Below are 20,082 nucleotides of genomic sequence, written 5' to 3' on the forward strand. Positions count from 1 at the left end.
CAGGCCCCAGGGGCCAGCATAGCTGCTGGGCATGCCCTCCATCTTCTGCCGTACTTCGTGGGCGGGACAACGGACGTCTCATCCGTCAGCATTTCTGTTTGACAAGACACGCCAGAAGATGTGCTCCACATCAAAAAGTTTAGAAAGGCTGGGGTAGACGCTAGAGCACTGTTCATGCATGGGTGCAGTTTTCCTCACCTTCCCCAAACACTGCCTTTCCTCCACCACCAATTTCCCAGTTCGAAGTTGCCAACAATAACTCACACACATATAACATACACAACAATAACATACACACACGAGCCTCAGGGGAGGGTAGTATACAAATGGAATGAATGAATGAATGAATGAATGAATGAATGAATGAATGAATGAATGAATGAATGAATGGTTGACAGGGTCCTCTGGCCATAGAGAGGGGATGGGGGTAGGGTAGGGTAGGGCGCCATCTGCAGGATAAGAAAGTCCTGGAGAGTTGGGGGTGGATCAAGGGGTGGGCAGGGATCTTTGTGGGATGCAGTTCCATAGAGCAGCCATTTTCTGCAGGGAAAATAATCTCTGTAGTCTGGAGATAAGATGTAATTCCAGGGGATCCCCAGGCCTCACTGGGGGACAACCCTCCCTATTAGGGTTGTCAGCTCCAGGCTGGGAAATACCTGAACATTTGGGGGGGGGGGAGCCTGCGGAGGGTTTGGGGAAGGGAGGGACTTCAACAGGCTGTAATACCATCGAGTCTACCTTCCTAAGGGGCCATTTTCTCCAGGTGAACTGATCTCCGTTGCCTGGAGATCATTTGTAATCCCCTACAATCTCCAGACAGCTCCTGGAGATTGGCAACACCCCTCCTCCAAAAAAAATCTGTAATAATGTTTATGAGGGAGAAAAGTGTTTGTGAAGGAAAATGGATCGGTGATTTTCCTCCCATATTACACAGTGCCCAAACGGAGATGCCAATTACGCAGAGGAAAATAATACGTCTAATGGATGCGTGGGCTGACAGAACTTTCTTTAGGCCCCAAGCCAGAACTCCTCTTTTTAACCTAGGCTTTCAATTAGGGGTTTTACTGTAGCAGCCATTTAATGGCCTGCTCTGTTTCATGGCTAGTTTTAATGCTTTTTTCATGCCTTTCATATTGCTTCATTGTTTCCATGGTAAGCTGCCTTGGGTAGGAGTCTGAAGAGGGAGAACAGAAATATCCAAAATCAATAGAAAGGGAAGGGGGCTTTGGGGAAGGTTGTAAGACGGGTGTGTGAAGAGAGGGAGACTTAGGTGGATTTGTTTGTGAGGAATCCTGTCAGACCAACCTGGTTTCCTTTTTTGACCAAGTGACAGGTTTGCTGGATTGTGGAAATTTGGTTGATGCCGTTTACTTGGATTTTAGTAAAGCTTTTGACAAGGTTCCCCATGATGTTCTGATGGATAAGTTGAAGGACTGCAATCTGGATTTTCAGATAGTTAGGTGGATAGGGAATTGGTTAGAGAACCGCACTCAAAGAGTTGTTGTCAATGGTGTTTCATCAGACTGGAGAGAGGCGAGTAGCGGGGTACCTCAGGGTTCGGTGCTCGGCCCGGTACTTTTTAACATATATATTAATGATCTAGACGAGGGGGTGGAGGGAATACTCATCAAGTCTTCAAATGACACCAAATTGGGAAGACTGGCAAATACTCCGGAAGATAGAGACAGAGTTCAACGAGATCTGAACACAATGGAAAAATGGGCAAATGAGAACAAGATGCAATTTAATAAAGATAAGTGTAAAGTTCTGCATCTGGGCCAGAAAAATGAAAAGCATGCCTACTGGATGGGGGATACGCTTCTAGGTAATACTGTGTGTGAACGAGACGTTGGATTGTACTTGTGGATTGTAAGCTAAACATGAGCAGGCAGTGTGATGCAGCGGTAAAAAAGGCGAATGCCATTTTGGGCTGTATCAACAGGGGCATCACATCAAAATCACAAAATGTCATAGTTCCATTTTACACTGGTCAGACCACGCCTGGAGTACTGTGTGCAGTTCTGGAGGCCTCACTTCAAGAAGGACGTAGATAAAATTGAAAGAGTATAGAGGAGAGCGACGAAGATGATCTGCGGCCAAGGGACCAAGCCCTATGAAGATAGGTTGAGGGACTTGGGAATGTTCAGCCTGGAGAAAAGGAGGTTGAGAGGGGACATGATAGCCCTCTTTAAGTATTTGAAAGGTTGTCACTTGGAGGAGGGCAGGATGCTGTTTCTGTTGGCTGCAGAGGAGAGGACACGCAGTAATGGGTTTAAACTTCAAGTACAACGATATAGGCTAGATATCAGGAAAAAAATTTTCACAGTCAGAGTAGTTCAGCAGTGGAATAGGCTGCCTAAGGAGGTGGTGAGCTCCCCCTCACTGGCAGTCTTCAAGCAAAGGTTGGATACACACTTTTCTTGGATGCTTTAGGATGGTTAGGGCTGATCCTGCGTTGAGCAGGGGGTTGGACTAGATGGCCTTTATGACCCAACTCTATGATCCTATGATCCGAATCCAAAAGGAATGTTTGGAAGGGGATCAGGACCTTGGTTGCCAAGGGGTTGTTTGGAAGGGGATCAGGATGCGGTTGCCAAGCTCCAGGGGGCACCTGGAGTTCTCCTGCCGTTAGAGTTGATCTCCAGGCTATCAAGATAGGTTGCCCTGGTGAAAATGACTGCTTTGGAGGGTGGACTCTGTGGCATCATACCTGGCCAAGATTCGTCCCCTTCCCAAACCCTGCCTTCCCCAGGCTCCACTCCCAACATTTCTAGCAATTTCCCAACTCAGAGCTGAGGACCCTAAGTAAGGGGAAGGATTGGCCATGAACCCTCGAGACAAAGAGGGTAGACTTTTTGGGGGGATAGGGTTGCTTGCTGAGCATAACACTGAGGGTTTGGGAACTTCACCTCAGTTTTTGCTGTGGGAACCTTGAGCACCCCCGGTCAACAGGGAAGGTCAACAGCAGTTGAGTGAGCTCTTTTTGAGGGAAGGTCGCTCACTACTACTGACTTTACCAGTCAGGGGACCCTGATAAACTTTCAAACTGAGTTATTTGCTTCTCTCAGAAAGTCACGGAATGCACAGTTCCAAAATTCCAGTCCCCATTGTATGTGAACTCTGAGTGTACATTAATAATGGGGAGAGATCTGGTCTTCTTTTATGTTTTCTCCTAAGTTCTGGGAAATGGAAGCGAGAGAACTAGAGGAGGGGCTTTGGGTCCCATCTCCAGTTCTGGGCTGGAAAGCCCAATGGCCCTCAGTAGTCCTGGGCTAATTCTGCACTTAATTTGTTTTTTTTTCATTGTGGATCCTGCTGAATTCAGATTGATTTGAACTTGGGTCTTCCTCTACCCCCCCCCCCCAATTAAACAGAAAGTGTTCTGCACTTGATTGGGAAAGCTCAGAGCAGGGAGGAGAACCAAGTGCAGCAGGAGTCTCTTTCTTTTCTTGAACAAGGGAGGGGGAGAGAGGATTGGAAAAAGCAGCCTCACAGGGGGAAATAAATCCAACAGGCAAATCTCTGCTTAGAGAAGTTAGGGCTTCTGGAGTGCTGTCGCTTTAAGACAAGCCTTGTAACTGGTAACTGGGAAGTCTTTGAACTGACACCCTGGCCAATCAAGGAAGACTGCCTTGCTACCAGGCATGGAGAAGGAAGTTAATTAGCGAAAAGCAGAAATCTGCATATTTTCTGATGGCGGGTTTTCAAATATCGAGGGTTATATCAATTTCTGGATATTGCATGGGAAAGGTAGGGTCACTCTGGACCAGTCATGTATGTTGCAAAGAGAAAATTTAAAGCGCCCCAAATCAAAATTTAAATTTAATTCAGTATAGATGGGATGGATTTATTCAAGCTGGAAGTGGTATAAAGCCCCTTGCAGACTACACCCTGGTTTGCATTCCCATGCCTGTGTAGGTGTCGCATTCAAGGCTACGCCTGGTGTTTGCTGTCAGTCTTCAGAACGTATGCAAGCAAGAATAATAAATCAGCTGTCAAGTTCAGGCCGGTGTCTGACGCTTTAATTCTGCTTGGGGGTTTCTGGGAGGCCCAGAGGCAATTGCAAGATCACAAGGTAAAGAAGAAAGCAGGATTAGCCACAGTTCACCACAGCTCAGGGAGCCAAGTGTTTTGACCAAGGAAGTAGAGAGGACCAGGATTCAATGTCTACAGGCAAGACAGGTATCAGGAATGACCTCTCCTTACAAATAAATACAATATAGTAATACTCTGTTTTACCAAGAGAGTTGGAAACCAGAGCAGAGGTTGCAAAAGCTGTACAGATTGGCTTTGCCTCCTATCTTTGCCTTTATCAGTTTAATCACTGAAGCCCAGGTGTGCTTCACTCATCAAGCCCTTGGTCCTGCACCAGCTCTGTGTTGGGAGCCAAGGCTGAGTGATGCTCTGCTAATAGCCCAGTGATTCTCTGCCTCTTTGCCTCTCCTGAGCTGTAAATCTTATTTTCGTCTACAAATATGGCGCAGAAGACCCCAGAAGTGAGAAACAAACTGTTTTCTGTCCTTTTGCCCCCTGCCAGAAAGAACCATCCTCATCCCTTGATGCTTCCTTTGCCTCTTCTGCCTCTAAATCCAGCTGCTTAGGCATGCATTCCACTGGGGCAGCTTCTGATTCCTCGCGTCTCATTGTCAAAGAAAGAGGCTGCTGAGTAGAGCTGCCAACATCCAAGTGAGAATAAACAAAAATTGGGACTGTTTGTAGTTATACACTGAGCAGAACATCCAAGTGATGTTCTGGAGATCTACTGGGATTCCCACTGATCTCCAGGCAACAGAGAACAGCCCTGGAGAAAATGCCTGCTTTAGAAGATGGATTTATACCCCATTGAATTCCCTCCCCTCCCCAAACCCTGCCCTTCTCAAACTCTACTCACAAAATCTCCAGGTCTTTCTCAACCCAGGGCCATTCCGCACAAGGAACAATGTTGCCAATTGCTTTCACAAAGTGGAAACGCTATTTTAAATAGTGGAATCTCGGTGTTCCGCATACCTTCATTTGTAGTGGAATCCAGTAGTGTTTCATTTGTTCCCCACAGGTTTCCGGTCTCGCAGGAATCACTAGAAAGGAAGCAATTTTTTTCTGTGCTTGTTCCCGCCCCTGGCCGTCAATCAAATGGAACAGCCAATGGGCGGTTGTTATAATGCTCCCAAAAAGCCCCTTTCTCTTTAAACGCAGGTTTAAAAAAACACACACACACACACATGTTGCAACGAATATGCATTGATTTGTTGCAATGGAGAGACCTATCTAGCTGGCTGGCGTGTGAGCTGGTGATTCGTCGTTACCACGCTCCCCCAAGTGGAAACCCCCCCTTCGCACGGGCGCAATTTTTGGCCAAAATTAAAGGGAAATGGCAAACAGGGGGCTGTCTTGTGCTTGGGGACTTAGGAGAGCTTTAAAGCACTTCTGGAGGGGCTGTAGCCGGAGAAGTCTCGCTGGGTGAATGAATTGTTTAATTGCATACAGACACAGGTCTATGTTAATTGTTTGTTCAGATCTTGTTACTTCATAGTATCAGAGTCATAGAATTGAAAGGGCCCTCCAGGGTAATCTAGTCCAATCCCCTGCAGAGTGCAGGAAACTCACAGCTACCTGCCCACCACAAATACCCCAACTTCATGCCCAGATGATGCCCCACCCCACCTCAAAAAACAGAATCCAAGGCCAGTCTGGTTTGCCAGAAGTTCGGAGGAGAGAGCCAGGGGGAGGGACTTTGCTGCAGCTGCTACATTGAGAACGCACAGGTCTTTTTCGCAAGTGTTGCAGGTTGTTGGCAGGAGTGTAGCTATTTTCTGAGGGTGAATCCACTTTTCCCAATTCCCCGGAAATCGCTACAACGAAGCGATTTTGGCGCTAGTGTTGCAGGAGTGTTGCAGATTGCTCACGACGTCATGCGGAACGTAGTTTTAGTGGCGAAAACAAAATGTAAGGCTAGTGCTATATTAAAGTCGTGCGGAATGGCCCCCAGAGCAGGTCAACCCTCCTTATGCAAGATCAGGAAGAGCCGGGGAAATAGTGCACCCTCACACCAGCCCTCACCTGCCATAACTCTGTGGGCATTTCTGCACATGCAAAATGTAGCTGGGCAGCCTCCGAATGTTGGCAGCATATTCAGGCCCTTCCACATGACGTCGGCAACAGCCCAAGGCAATTTAGTAGGTGGCTCGCAATTTCACCATTTCTAAAGCATGATGCGGTAAATTCAGGAAAGTGGATTTACCACCCTAAATAGCTCAAACCACCGGTGAGCCACCAGTGTGCCACCAGGGAAATGACTGTATGGAGGGAAACACACACAATAGTCTCAGCAGCTTTGCCCTGCCCTCGCTCCTGCCTTCTCACAACTGGGGCAGGCAAGAACAGTCCTGTTTACATTTTCTGGAAGTGGGAAATGAATGTAGAAAGAGGGGGGTGGGCTCCCCCAATCCTACAGGGCGGTCAACGCAGCTTGTTTTTAAGCCTTCCATTAGCTTAAAATGTCTTTTTGGGCTTTAGCTACCTGTCCAGCCTTCTCACAACTGGGGCAGGCAAAAACAGTCCTGTTTGTGTCTTCTGGAGGTAGGAAATAACCTGGAACGGGCGGGGGGGAAGACGGGTGATCTGGTTGCCTTTTGCCGATCTTACAGGGGTCTGAACAACTTGTTTTAAAGCCTACAATCATCACTTAATGCCCTTTTGGGCTCCAGGAACAATATGCAGCATCTCAGAAATCTACCCAAAAGTATTTCTTTTAGGGTGGATTTCTGAGATGCTGCAAAAAAAGCACAAAAAATATAAATCCCCCAAAGGGTGGGGGGGGGATGTTGTATCGTTCTGGCATTTATTGTTGTTGTTGTTATTGTTGTTATCGTTGTTATTGTTATTGTTATTGTTATTGTTGTTGTTGTTGTTGTTATTATTATTGTTGTTGTTGTTGTTGTTGTTATTATTATTATTATTATTATTATTATTATTATTATTATTATTATTATTATTATTATTTCCCGCCACTCCCAAATGGCTCATGGCGGCTTACAATGTCTTAAAACCCCATTAAAACTCCCATTAAAAGACTTAAAACCATCACAACATGGTGGTGCAATAATAAAATCTCCTTCCTATCCCCCATTCCTAAAAGAAATGGGGCAATGTGGATTTTATTAAAGATGCATCTGTGTTATGGCAGTGCTGCATAGCAATGTGGAAGTGACTTTAAAAAAAAATTGGGGGCTGGGGGGTGGGGAGAAAGTTTCAGTCCCCTTGAGAACTGCTGTGCTATGATTGGTGGCTTGCTGTGATTGTCAAGCCAAGGAGAGGAGGGAGAAATTTGCCTTGTTTTCCATTGCAGCCTCGTCAGGAGGCAAAAAGCTGCGACGGAGCAGAGGGAAAACGCGAGAGGGGTCTCCCCATGAGGAGGGCTGCAGATGCGATATTTACCATCCTGTGTTTGCCAGCAGGAAGCCACCCGCATTTACACCTCCATACAGAAATTCCTTGTATTTCTCCCTTTCGCTGGCAGGTATCACGGATTGATGGCACCGTAGACAACCCACCATGCCTCAAGTTGACCCACCGGACTTTCGGCTCCCAGAACGCGGTGGTGGAGCTCCTCTTCCTGCGCCTCAGCATGCCTGTGGAGTTCCACGAGAAGTTCAAGATCACGGCGGGCACCACGCCTCTCACCCGTGCCCTCACCATCCCGGAAGAAGAGGTCAAGGATGTCGACCTCGACTCGGAGTTTGAGCAGCTGAAGAAAACGGCTAGCCGAAAAGAGGCCGAGGAGGCCGAGAAGGAGAAGCAGGGCCCTCCTCCGCCTGGCACCCCGAAAGAGCCCCCCAAGGAGCCCCCCAAAGTGGAGAACGAAAAGGACTCCTCCACAGAAAAGAGCAAGACCAAACGAGGGTAAGTGGTGCAGCGGGTAAAGATCTATTTGTATTTATTTACTTCTTATTTACTTGTTCACAGAATCTGTATTGTCCCTGTTATATCAGGAATAGTTTAATTCTACCATTTGCTGTCACATACCAGAAATTCAGCTTTAGTCCTAATAATAGTGATATTTTAATTCTTGTTAAGGGATAAAGACCCAAACATCTCCCATATGGTAGTAAAATTCCACTATATCTCTACCAGAATAAGATTTTATCAAGATGTCTGTCCATAAGAGTTAATGGTGTGAACAAGTTGATTTTTCATTTCTGTAACTAATACTCTTATTTCCCCCCATATATCTGAGAATATGACCATCCAGGAAATGTTTTTTTGATTCTCTTTTCTTTTAAATTTGTGTTACTATTCTAATACCTTTATAAACAATATTTATATATCCTATCCCTATTGTTATTATTATTATTGTTGTTGTTGTTGTTATTATTGTTGTTATTATTGTTGTTATTACTTTTATGGCTTTTAGTTTTATCTTTATGGGTCAAATTGACTGAATAAATATGCAGCAACAACCCTGCTCTCCAAGTCACCTCCTTACAACAGAAAGTCCATCCATATCCTCCATACAAAGCATAGGAATAGAATCACAGAATCATAGAGTTGGAAGGGGCCACACAGGCCATCTAGTCCAACCCCCTGCTCAACGCAGGATCAGCCCAGAGCATCCTAAAGCATCCAAGAAAAGTGTGTATCCAACCTTTGCTTGAAGACTTCCTACCCAATGTTGGGTAGGAAGGAGGGAACATTAAGGGAAAGCCAAATGAAACAAGATCTCCACAGCTGGCAGAAGATGACTGCAGAAGGGGGCAGATGAATCTTCCTGGGGGGAATTCTAGAGTAGGGTTGGGCGCCAAAATCTCTTTGTTCCCCCTCCCTAATCCAAGGTATATATTCTATGCAAGCCCCTTTCCCGGCATCTCTGTCAAGATTCCTGTCTAAGAGCTTACACAATGTGCTGATCCCTGTCTTGGTTCTCCAAATAAAGACTTTTGCTTAAAGCTGCAACCTGAAGCTCGAGAGTGAGGTCTGTTGCATGAGTTTGCTGGGTCTCAACTGGTTGGTTCCTGACAGTCGGTCCCCATCCATTTCGGGAGCCGTTCTCTTCACAGGTCCTGGCCCCAGTCTGGAAAGAACTCCAGGATCCTTTACAGTAACTGAATACTAATATAACAAAGTTTGAGTCAAGCGTCACCATTAAAACCACAGAACTTTTGTGCAAGGTGTGGGTTTTCGTGTCCAGGCGCACTTCTTCAAACAATGAAATGGAAGCCACCAGAAGTAGTGGGAAAGCTGGCACGATCGATCTTTAAACTTGTTATGGTTTTTAAGGTTTTAATACTATATTAGGTAAATTATTGACAGTGTTATTTTCAACAAAAATATGAATTAAATTATAAATTTAATAATAAATTAATAATAACGAAATCATTTTACCAGTTTGAAAACAGTAGAGGGAATAAAAATGTCAAGATTTTTATATATTGTTGTGTGTATATGTATGTGTGTATAATACTTATAATTTCTGTTCCATTCGCTGAGGAAGTGTGCATGTACACAAAAGCTCACACCTTGAATAAAACTGTTGTTTTAAAGGTGCCAGACTGGACTCAAATCTTGTTCTGCTTCTTCAGATCAACATGGCAACCCACCTGAATGAATAATATGTTTTGTTCAAAACTGAATGTATAAAATTACATTTAAACTACGGGGAAGGAGGGTGATTTTGAAATATCATGCATCTTTCATGATGCACACATGTCCCGGTGGCACTATGGAAAGAAAAGCACCGCACTATAAGATATTCAAGGCCCAATTCATATTTCTAGGATAACCAGGGTTGAGTCTGTATGGGGCTTTTTATCCTCTCCCAGCCCAAATAAACCCTGCTCCTCTTCACTGTATTCAGTGAAGTGGTTTTGTATTGTAGTGGTTAGGAGTGCGGACTTCTCATCTGGCATGCCGGGTTTGATTTGGCACTCCCCCACATGCAGCCAGATGGGTGACCTTGGGCTCGTCACGGCACTGATAAAACTGTTCTGACCGAGCAGGAATATCAGGGCTCTCTCAGCCTCACCCACCCCACAGGGTGTCTGTTGTGGGGAGAGGAAAGGGAAGACGAATGGAAGCCTTTGGGTAAAGAAAAGCAGCATATAAGAACCAACTTTTCTTCTTCTTCAATTTCCATTTTGATTTTGAGTGCTTTAAATTTTCCCTCTGCAACATCCATGATTGATCCATGGTGACCCTGCCTTTCCCCCATGATATCCAGAAGTGGATATAAGCAGCTATATTTGAGCTACCTGTTTTTGAAACCCCTCAGTATTAAATGTGTTTTGCCATATTAACTTCCTCCAATGCTGACGTAGCAAAGCAATCTGTCCCTGATTGGCTGGGCATCAGTTCAAAGACTTGCACGTCTTCCCTCCCAAGACTTATTTTTGCCCTTTTTAAAATTGACTATGTTCCAGAAGCCCACACTTATTTCAGCAGAGATTTGCCTTGGTTTGTGTGAGGCTGCTGCTGTCTCCCCCACCCCCTTTCAGGAAAAGAGAGAAACAAGCAGCCTGGCTCCTCCGCCAGCTTGTCTGGCTCAGAGTCAAAAGTCAAGAAATAAAGCATTATCCTTTAATGCCGACCCCCCTTGTTACAGGAAAAGAAACATAAACAAGCAGATTCGTGACCACTACTCCCGTTCCCACTCTGAGCTTCCCCAATCAAATACAGGACACTTTCTGTTTCAATTCAGGGAATAGGAAGGAGGAAGATCTGGGTTCAAATCAATCTGAATTCAGCAAAAGCAACAACTGAAAAAACAAAGTACTAAGTGCAGAACCAGCCCAGGTCCCTCAGACTAGTCAGCAGTGGATGTGGGGGACTTACCAGGAGTGGAGAGGGAAGAAGCCTGGAAAAACCATGATGTTTCTACATCACCCAGAAGTGACACAGAGGCAACACTCTGGTTTTTGTGGAAAACTCTATGGTGGAATTTGCTTCCAGAGTGTTTTCCCCCTCTCCTGTCCCCAACATCACCAACATCCTGATGCCACTTCTGAGTAACATAGAAACATCACGTTTTGCTTGTTTTTTGGAGGTATGTCTGCCGATTTATTAAACCCCTGAAGCAAGGGGAAAGATGCCAAACCAGGGCGATTCTCAGGCCCCCATTGGGGTTTGGCTCCCCCCACTCAATCCCATGCCTGACTTTTGAAAGTCAGTTACACTGAGTTTATTAGTGCTTATTTCTAAATAAGTGTAACTAAGTTGGATATTTTGGGCCCAGCACTTTCTGATTGCACTTGCTCTTCTGTGCTTCTCCTCCAGCTTCCTGTTCAAAGCCAAGAAGGCAACCACGTTCATCACCCCACCTCCCGTGGTGCCCACAGTGCCTCGCCTGGAGGAAGAGGTGGTTCCCGATGACCGAGACGATCCTGAGATCATCATGAACACCACCACGGTAGCCTAATTTAATAAAACTTTCTCATGTCTCCCCTTAGTCATCTCTTTTCTAAACTGAAAGCTCCCAGTTCAGCCTTTCCCCATAGGGAAGATGGTCCAACTTCCTAATAATCTTGGTTGCCCTCTTCTGGATTTTTTCCAGCTCTGCAAGGTTCTTTTTGAAATACGGTGGCCAGAACTGTACAGTTTTTCCTTAATTCTAATGATTCCTAATTTCCCCTTCTAAGTTTCGTTCTTCTATGAGGAGGGATTCATTCTCCTGAGGCAGCCATGCTGTATTTGTTTCCATCTCCTGTGGCAGCCATTGTGGAGTGGCACTCATCACCCCCTCCCAAAACTCTAAAGGTGCCCACAGGCTCAAAAAGGTTGAGGACCCCCCTGCCTTAGAGGATCTTGGATTCTTTGAAACCGTCCATGTTTATCATAACAATTTCGTTCTTTAGAAAACTGTTGAATTATCAAATTGTGTTGCAAATGTCAAGTTTGCAGCAGAGCTTGGCCAACAAACTCTTGAAACTCGAGCCTGGCTATGGATGTGGATAAAAGGACGTGGATAAGAAGGACGTAGATAAAATTGAAAGGGTACAGAGGAGAGCGACAAGGATGATCTGGGAGCAAGGGACCAAGCCCTATGAAGATAGGTTGAGGGACTTGGGAATGTTCAGCCTGGAGAAAAGGAGGTTGAGAGGGGACATGATAGCCCTCTTTAAGTATTTGAAAGGTTGTCACTTGGAGGAGGGCAGGATGCTGTTCCTGTTGGCTGCAGAGGAGAGGACACGCAGTAATGGGTTTAAACTACAAGTACAACGATATAGGCTAGATATCAGGAAAAAGTTTTTCACAGTCAGAGTAGTTCAGCAGTGGGATAGGCTGCCTAAGGAGGTGGTGAGCTCCCCCTCACTGGCAGTCTTCAAGCAAAGGTTGGATACACACTTTTCTTGGATGCTTTAGGATGCTTAGGGCTGATCCTGCGTTGAGCAGGGGGTTGGACTAGATGGCCTGTGTGGCCCCTTCCAACTCTATGATTCCATGATTCCATGATTCTATGATTCAATGATTCTAAATATATTTTGGTATTGGGTCAAAATACACTTTCATGCAGCACCAAACTCCTTACTCTGCTACCTGACCCCTTTTTTTGGGAGGCTGTAAACAAGAAGATACCAGGGAAACTGCAGTGCATCATACTGGATATCCGTCTACTAGTTGCCCAAGACGAAGGAACAATCATGAGGCAAATAACACAGAGAATGGAGGATATAGATGCACAGACACTGAGCTCAACATCTAACAGCACCTGTTTCCCTCAACACTGGGGAATCCTCCCCGTATATATTTATTTATTTATTCGCATTTATTCACATTTATTCACATTTATATACCACCCTCCCCAAAGGCTCACATCTTTCAGATATAGATCTTTCTCTGCATATTTAGGAGTATTGTATGATAGTTCTCTTAGAAGAGCATTTATTCTGGCGCGGCTAAATATCTTTCCCTCCAGTGTATCCAGACCCCGCCTTTTGGACATTCCCTTTGCGGAAAGATTGTGTCTTCTTGGCTGTGGTGGACCTGACACTTTATATCACCTGCTGATGGAGTGCCCTAGATTTCTCCACTTGCAAAAATCACTCGTTAAATATTGGAGAAAATTGAAATCTACTAGTGTAGACGAGAAGGACACAATGCATAGAATGCTGGGTGAAAGTGATCCTGACATTATCCGAGAAGTAGCCAAGGTATTGTTAACAATACAAAGGGTGAATTGCTCATATCTGAACTCTGTAGTAGCTAAAAACAAAACTCTGTGAGCCCACTGTAGACTGCACATCACAATACAGCCTTCTTATAATATTTATATATGTTATTGAAAGATTGTACATATCACTTAATTGTATTACTTTGGCTCTACCATTTTATCTTCTATTTTTTGATCATTATTATGCCAATAAAGATATTCTGTAATCTGTAATCTAAATTATAACAATTTATTTCTTTCCTCTCCCTCTCTTTCCATCTCCCCCCATCCTTTGTAGTATTACTATTCAGTCCGGATCTTTGCAGGCCAGGAGCCTACCTGCGTCTGGGTGGGCTGGGTCACACCTGATTACCACCAGCATGATGTTAATTTTGACCTCACCAAGGTGCGCAACGTCACTGTCACCATGGGTGACGACAAGGGAAACATCCACGACAGGTGAGTGTGTTTGGCAGCACCTTGCAGTTCTATGGAAAGGGTTGCCAGCTCTGATTTGGAAAATATCTGGAGATTTGGGGGTGGAGCCTGAGGAGGGCGGGGTTTGGGGAGCAGATGGAATTCAGCAGAGAAAAATGCCCTAAAGTCTGCCGTCCAAAGCAGCCCGTTTCTCTTGGAGAACTGATCAGAGGTAATCCCAGGAGAGCTCCAGCTACCACCTGGAGGTTGGCAACCCTAACTATGACTGTGCGGTGCCTAACTAGAAGTACAGTAAGATGGAGCCAAGGCTGGAGATGGACTGGTGGGAACAAAAGAAAATCAAAAAGGGGATAGTGTTACAAAAAAACAGGAAAACTAGTCAACCCGTAGTTAGGAACCAAGAGTTTAGGTGTCCACAAACTATAAATATACAAATTAAATTAACATATATTGTGCACAGTTTAGAAAGTTAAAAAGTTAAGAACATACACAGAGCCCATAGTCCAATAACTGAAATCACAGTGCATGCACCTGCAATGATAGACCTCATGTATTCTGACCTCATCCTCAGAGGTCTAATCCTCAACATACACTTGATACATTAGAAAATGCAGGCAGTGAGATAGGAAAAAATTTTCTATAAATAATAAGCTCAATGAAAATGGAATAGATAGAAGATGTCCATTTATCAAGTGTAAGTCTCTTTCTCCATGGCTGCTAAAACTTGTGGTGTGTGCCTGAGCTTCTGAGCATGTATGAAAGCAGTGTGCCTGAGCTTCTGAGCATGTATGAAAGCAGTGTGCCTGAGCTTCTGAGCATGTATGAAAGCAGTGAGGTAAAAGGTGGAGGAGAGATGTTATCACCTGATGAAAGATGCTATTGAGGGGCGTTTTCAGCCCTCCGTCTCTTCGACAGCATCAAGAGAAGCAACTGCTACATGGTCTGGGGAGGGGATTTTGTCAGTAGTACCCAGCAGACCCGGGTCAGCACCGTGGACCTGGTGATTGGCTGCCTCGTTGACCTGGCGACGGGACTGATGACCTTCACAGCCAATGGGAAGGAAGTCAACACCTTCTTCCAGGTGAGATGCAAAGCCTTATTGATGGGAAGGCAGGACTGGTTTCTCCACCTTCACGATTATGAGAAGGAGAAGGATGCTGTTGGCATGCACCTGCCTGAAGCAGGGCTCCCCAAACTTTTTCAGCTTTTACACACATTTGGAATTCTGACGCAATATGCTGGACGCTACTAAAAAAAGGGGCTGCCTCAGCTGACCTTCAGTCTGACAGTGAAGATGCTTTTGCTAAGGTGGCAGCTGCTGCCAAAGTGACATTAAAAAAAACAAAAAACTGCACAGCTAGTCAGAAGTCCTGTGTTGGGCAAAAGCCCACCCTGGCCTCACCCACTTTCCAAAAAACACTTGGCAGGTGCCATGGTGCCCATGGGCATCACGTTGGGGACCCCTGTCCTAAAGGGTTTAAATATATGTTAATGTTTCCTCTGTTTTTAAGTGAAACATGTTTTAAAGCAAACTGCAGCCTTTGGAATTGTCTGGGCAACAAGGAGATTGGCAGTGTGGGAGAAAGGGGGTGGGGAGACTTTAACCCTTTCTTCCCCTGCTCTTTTCTCACCTGAAAAAAACTTCTTTGCGCTGCTTCAAGCAACCTATGAGCTTCCCCCATGAGCCATAAATACAGATCCCGGGTAGCTTTTCCTGGCAAGGAAACCACAAAAAAGGAAAGAGTTAAATATGCTTCTCTCCGTGGGTTGTTTTCCCTCTTCAGGAAGCAACTCCCAGAGGCTGCATTTGCAAAAAGGGGGGAAAATAAAGTTTAAGATCAGGAGAGATCATAATATATAGTTGAGCCATTCCCGTGCTTTAACTGATGATGGCATGGTGGACGCCAGTTTGATTTCTTTAGCCTGGGATGGCTGAATTTGAGGGATCGTTATGAGAACTTGCTAAACACGACCTGTCTCAGCATCCTTACAAAATGGAAGTCCGCCTCATGAGAAACCATTACAGTTTAAGTTGGTTTATTTCTGTGTGGAGAGCGAGTGTAGTGTAGTGCATTTTGTGCCAGACTGGGATTTGGAAGACCCAGCTTTGAACCCTGGGTGACCTGGAGTATGTCACACTCTCTCAGCCTAGCCTACCTCACAAGGTTGTTGTGAGGATAAAACTGAGAAGCAGGAGAACAGTAGGAGCAGCTTCGAGTAACCGTTAAGAGGAAAGGCAGAGTATAAATAAATGTCTTGTGAATTTCTAGCTCTGCCTATTTATTTGTTTATCACATTTATAGACCACTGCTCCTGGACCAGCAATCTCACAATAGTTAACAATAGGAGTATACATTAAAAATAAGGCAATATAAAACAAAAAACAATCTCACCCCCACCCCCACTCCTCAAAATTCCCTTCTACAGCCATATTTCTCAGGGTTGGTACTTAGAGGAGGGCCAAGATCCTCCTTACCCTGGCCTCAACCAAATGCCTGGTCGCAGGCCCCGTGAAATGGTGTGAGTTCCATCAGGCTCCTCTAAGAGCTCATTCCATCGGGCAGGGGCCAGAACCGAGAAGGCCGTGGCCCTGGTCGAGGCCAGGCGTGCTTCACGCGGGCCAGGGATCGCCAACTGAACTCTCAAAGTTCAAGGCTCTGCAAGAGGCATAAGGAGTTAGGTAGTCCCACAGATACGCTGGGCCTAGACCACAAATGGCCCTGAAGGTCAAAACCTAAGCCTTGCTCTTTGGGCGAGGGGAGAGAGGTCAACAGGGATGTGATGGCAAAGGCTCCACCCTCCAAAGCAGCCATTTTCTCCAGGGGAACTGTTATCTGTAGACCAGAGACACTTGGCATGCGTGAAATTTTTCCAGCGCCCTATGAAAGGGAGAGAGGCTATGCCCCTGAGAAGTCTCCTTTTTTGAGACCGTAGGCCTCCTTTTATATGTCTCTATTGTGCTTTCTCGTCTGCCAACCACCCAGGTGGAACCAAACACCAAGCTGTTTCCCGCCGTCTTCACCCTTCCCACAAGCCAGAATGTGGTCCAGTTTGAACTGGGCAAGCTAAAGGTAAGCGGCACCCCCCCCCCCCCCCCATAGAGTGCTTAGCCCATTGAAACAGCGGAAAGCTCTCAGACAGGCTTTTCGGAGTGATGCTCTTCTCTCTCCTTTCCTCTCCCGACAGAACATCATGCCAATCTCAGCGGCCATGTTCCGCAGCGAGCGGAAGAACGCAGAGCCGCAGAGCCCGCCCAGGCTCGTCATCCAGATGCTAACCCCCATGACCTGGAGTCGCATGCCGAATGATTTCCTGAATGTGGATGTGGGACGCGTCAGCGACCGGCACGGATGGATGGTGGAGTGTACTGATGCAAATATTATGATGGCCCTCCACATCCCTGAAGAGAGTCGGTGAGTCTCCTGCCAACAACTTCCCGCAGGAAGAGAGCTGAGTAGAATGAGCCCTGGCATGCTAGGCAGTCTCTGAGAGCGGACCTGCGTCACCTCCTTGGTTACCCTGATTTAAAAGAATAGGGTGTAGTCTTCATGGGGCTTTTTACCCACTGCCAGCTTGAATAAACACCTCCAGTCTACACTGAATTCAATTTCCATTTTGATTTTAGGCACTTTAAATTTTCCCTCTGCAACATGCATGATTGATCCAAAGTGATCCTACTTTCCCCTGCAATATCCAGAAGTTGATATAAGCCTTGATATTTGAAAAATTGCCATCAGTAAGTGTGCAGATTTCTGCTTTTTGAGAATTAACCTCCTGCTCGTGCCTTGTAGCAAAGCATTCTTCCCTGATTGGCCAGGGCATCAGTTCAAAGACTTCCTGGTTCCTGGTTGCAAGGCTTGTCTTAAAGTGACTGCAGTTCAGGAGTCCTAACTTCTCTCAGCAGAGATTTGCCTCTTGGATTTATTTCCCCCTGTGAGGCTGCTGTCTCCAATCTTCCTCTCCCTCCCCACATTCAAGAAAAGAAAGAAAGAGACTCCTGCTGCTTTCGCTGTATAAATAAAAAGGTAAGGGGTAGCTGGGCAGAGAGTGGACGTTGGACCCTCTGGACTTTCTCTGGACTTTGGGCCCCCTCCCACCTGGCCAGGGGCAATCTGGTGACACTGACACCAGTTTGCCCCTGGACGATGATGGAGCCAAAGGTAAGTGGGCCTCCCAGTGGGAGGGGCAGGCCAGGGGGCAGAGAGGGCAAGGCGGTTGCCTGCTGCAGACCACCGAAGCCTTGGAGGGCTGGGCAAGCGGCCCCCAAGACTTCACCAGTCCACGGAAGGCCTTTGATGATGAGAGGGGGAGAGGACCTTGCCTGATGTAGCCTGGCAAAGCCTCGGAGGGCCGCGCAAGCAACTCCCAAGGCTTCACTGGGCCGTGGCAGTGGGGGGGGGGGAGGGCCTGGGGGTAGGGGAAGCCCGGTTAGGAGATGTGGGAAGCCCTTCCCTTCCCCCTTGGGCCGAGACAGCTGGAGGGCTTCCTGGCCCAAGGGGGAAGTCACCCCCTCCCCCCTTCTAGCGCCCATTGTATCAGTTACAAGCTTTATTTCTAGTATAATGACATAAAATAACTAAATAAATGGCTGGTGGCATTTGGCACTGAGGCTTCCCATAGCAACCCTGGAGGCATCCCAGAGGATGAAGTTTTGCCTTTGGTGGCTCGTACCCTTGCTGTGAGACATCCAGCCCCCTATTTCCCCCTAACCTCAAGTCTTTTCCTGCCCACCTCTCCTCCAGGTGCATCGATATCCTGGAGCTGTCCGAACGGTTGGACCTCCTGAAGTTCCATTCACACACCCTGAAACTCTACTGTGCCGTCTGCGCCCTGGGCAACAACCGGGTGGCGCATGCCCTGTGCAGCCACGTGGATGAGTCGCAGCTGCTGTACACCATTGAGAGCAACCACCTGCCAGGCTTTCTGCGCAGTGGCTACTACGACCTGCTGATCGGCATGCACCTGGAGTCAGCCAAGCGCTCTCGGCTGATGATGAACAGTGAGTTCATTGTCCCCATGACGGAGGAGACCAAGACCATCAAGCTCTTCCCAGACGGCAGTAAGAAGCCCGGCCTGCCCGGCGTGGGCATGAGTGCTTGCCTGCGCCCTCCCCTGCACTTTGCGGACACTTGCTTCATCAGCACCAACTCCGAGCTGTACCAGCTGAGCCCATCCATCCCCTTGGATGCCCTGAAGGTCAAGGCGATCACCATGCTGACAGAAGCTGTCCAAGACGGCGGGCAGCACACCCGTGACCCCGTGGGGGGCAGTGTGGAGTTCCAGTTTGTGCCGGTCCTCAAGCTGACCTGCACCCTCCTCATCATGGGCGTCTTTGAGGACGAGGATGTCCGCCACATCCTCAAGATGATCGAGCCCAATGTGTTCAGTGAGTCCAAGGAGGAGGAGCAGGAGACACCCGAGGCCGGCGAAGAAGAAGAAGAAGAGGTGCCTGCGGAGGAAGAGGAGGAGGAAGAGGAAGAGGAAGAAGGGGCTGAGAAAGAGGCAGGAGGGGGGCAGAAAGAGGAAGCCGAGGAAGGAGACATGAGGGAGCTGAAAGCCATCGAAGCTGGGGAGGCAGAAGACAAGGAGGACAAGGAGGTCTTGGAGGAAGGTCTGTTGCAGATGACTCTGCCGGAGTCTGTCAAGTTGCAGGTAAAACACTGGCTGTGGGTCCTTTCCTGCCCTGACCATTCACCTCCTCTTTGGGGCTCTTCCCATTTCCAAACCCGTGGGCCAAAAGAGCAAGCTGTCCAGTTCCCAAAGAGTGGGCTGTCCACCGACCATGCTTCTGAAAAGGGAGTCAATGCGAACGCAAGTGCCAATGCGTCCCAGGCAGGGAGGAGGCACCTTGTGCAGGAATCCTGGCTCCCACCACTAGATGTTGTTTGAGAAGTGCCTGAAATTGCTCAGTGTGCAGTACAGTAAATAATAGGGGGGATTCCAGGAATCATGGGGGAAAACAGTTTGGTAATCCCCCCCACAAAATCTCCCACTTGTGTTCAGGGCTTTGAGTCCACAGAGTTCCAGGTCCGCCCTCTCTTTGTCCCCTAGCTACCCTCAATATTCCCTGCTTCTTGAAGCATATTTATTCCTCATCAGGATGCTTCGGGGTGGTGTTTTTTTTTTCTTTTTCTTTTTGTTAAACGTAAGAAGTCATATTTTTCTGTCTACCAGTGGAGAGAATCCTCAGAGCATGAGAGTGTCTGCAGGTGTCCCAGTTTAGCGGTTTTTGTGATTTGTTGTACAAGCCAGCCAGTTTACTATTAGAGAGAGAGATAACAAGAGAGTCTCTCCCTCTTTCTCTCTCAATCTCTCTGCATGATTAAGAGTGGTGGCTTCTAATCTGGCGAGCCAGGTTGCATTCCCCGCTCATCTACATGCAGCCAGCTGGGTGACCTTGGGCTTGACACAGCCCTGTTAGAAGCTGCTCTCACAAAGCAGTTCTCGCAAAGCTCTGTCAGTCCCATCTACCTCACAGGGTGTCTGTTTTGGGGAGAGGAAGAGAA

General features: G+C 46.9%; 1 protein-coding gene across 10 annotated transcripts in view; it reads left to right on the forward strand.

Annotated features, from left to right (window-relative positions):
• Positions 1 to 20,082, forward strand: part of RYR1 (ryanodine receptor 1) — a 241,827-nt gene that overhangs the window by 82,110 nt on the left and 139,635 nt on the right. For all 10 annotated transcript variants that reach the window (XR_013230906.1, XR_013230910.1, XR_013230908.1 and 7 more), the window contains 7 exons: positions 7,517 to 7,899; positions 11,266 to 11,398; positions 13,437 to 13,597; positions 14,492 to 14,657; positions 16,561 to 16,647; positions 16,763 to 16,989; positions 18,319 to 19,228. Coding sequence is in view for 3 of the 10 variants with exons in the window: in XM_077336555.1 (XP_077192670.1) it covers positions 7,517 to 7,899; positions 11,266 to 11,398; positions 13,437 to 13,597; positions 14,492 to 14,657; positions 16,561 to 16,647; positions 16,763 to 16,989; positions 18,319 to 19,228 (2,067 nt within the window). In the remaining 7 variants the exon portion in view is untranslated. The remainder of the gene's footprint in view (positions 1 to 7,516; positions 7,900 to 11,265; positions 11,399 to 13,436; positions 13,598 to 14,491; positions 14,658 to 16,560; positions 16,648 to 16,762; positions 16,990 to 18,318; positions 19,229 to 20,082) is intronic.

The sequence above is a fragment of the Paroedura picta genome, chromosome 5 (assembly GCF_049243985.1).
Source record: "Paroedura picta isolate Pp20150507F chromosome 5, Ppicta_v3.0, whole genome shotgun sequence".
Lineage (NCBI taxonomy): Eukaryota > Metazoa > Chordata > Lepidosauria > Squamata > Gekkonidae > Paroedura > Paroedura picta.